General features: G+C 40.1%; 1 protein-coding gene across 1 annotated transcript in view; it reads left to right on the plus strand.

Moving 5' to 3' along the window:
* Nucleotides 1-334, plus strand: part of LOC109821911 (leukotriene A-4 hydrolase homolog) — a 5,095-nt gene that overhangs the window by 1,175 nt on the left and 3,586 nt on the right. Inside the window, 2 exon segments of the mRNA XM_020388068.1 lie at nt 128-330; nt 333-334. The exon segment at nt 333-334 is cut by the window's right edge and continues 279 nt beyond it. Coding sequence (XP_020243657.1) covers nt 128-330; nt 333-334 — 205 coding nt within the window.

Consider the following 334-nt stretch of genomic DNA (forward strand, 5'->3'; position numbering starts at 1 on the left):
TTAAGATAGCACTGAATTTATAATTATGATGTAGGGATCTGTAATTTGAATTTTTGGTTGGGAGCTGGCGTGGGACTCTTTTAAGTCACTAAAATTGATATAGAACTTATAAGTAAAATGCTTAAAGCGAAAATGCAAACAAACATTTTGTAGGCAAACAAACCGAATACACGTACGAGCTGCCTAATCGAATAGTTAAAGACAGACAATCAACACACTATTTGTTACTTATTTGCTTCGATCCTACCCATAATTCGACAGGTGAGCAGCGCGGCGCGTGCAGTGACGAGATGTGGTGCGCTGTGGGAAGGGTTGTGGAGGAGTTTGTGATGGA

This window comes from Asparagus officinalis, chromosome 8 (assembly GCF_001876935.1).
Source record: "Asparagus officinalis chromosome 8, Aspof.V1, whole genome shotgun sequence".
Taxonomy (NCBI): Eukaryota; Viridiplantae; Streptophyta; class Magnoliopsida; order Asparagales; family Asparagaceae; genus Asparagus; species Asparagus officinalis.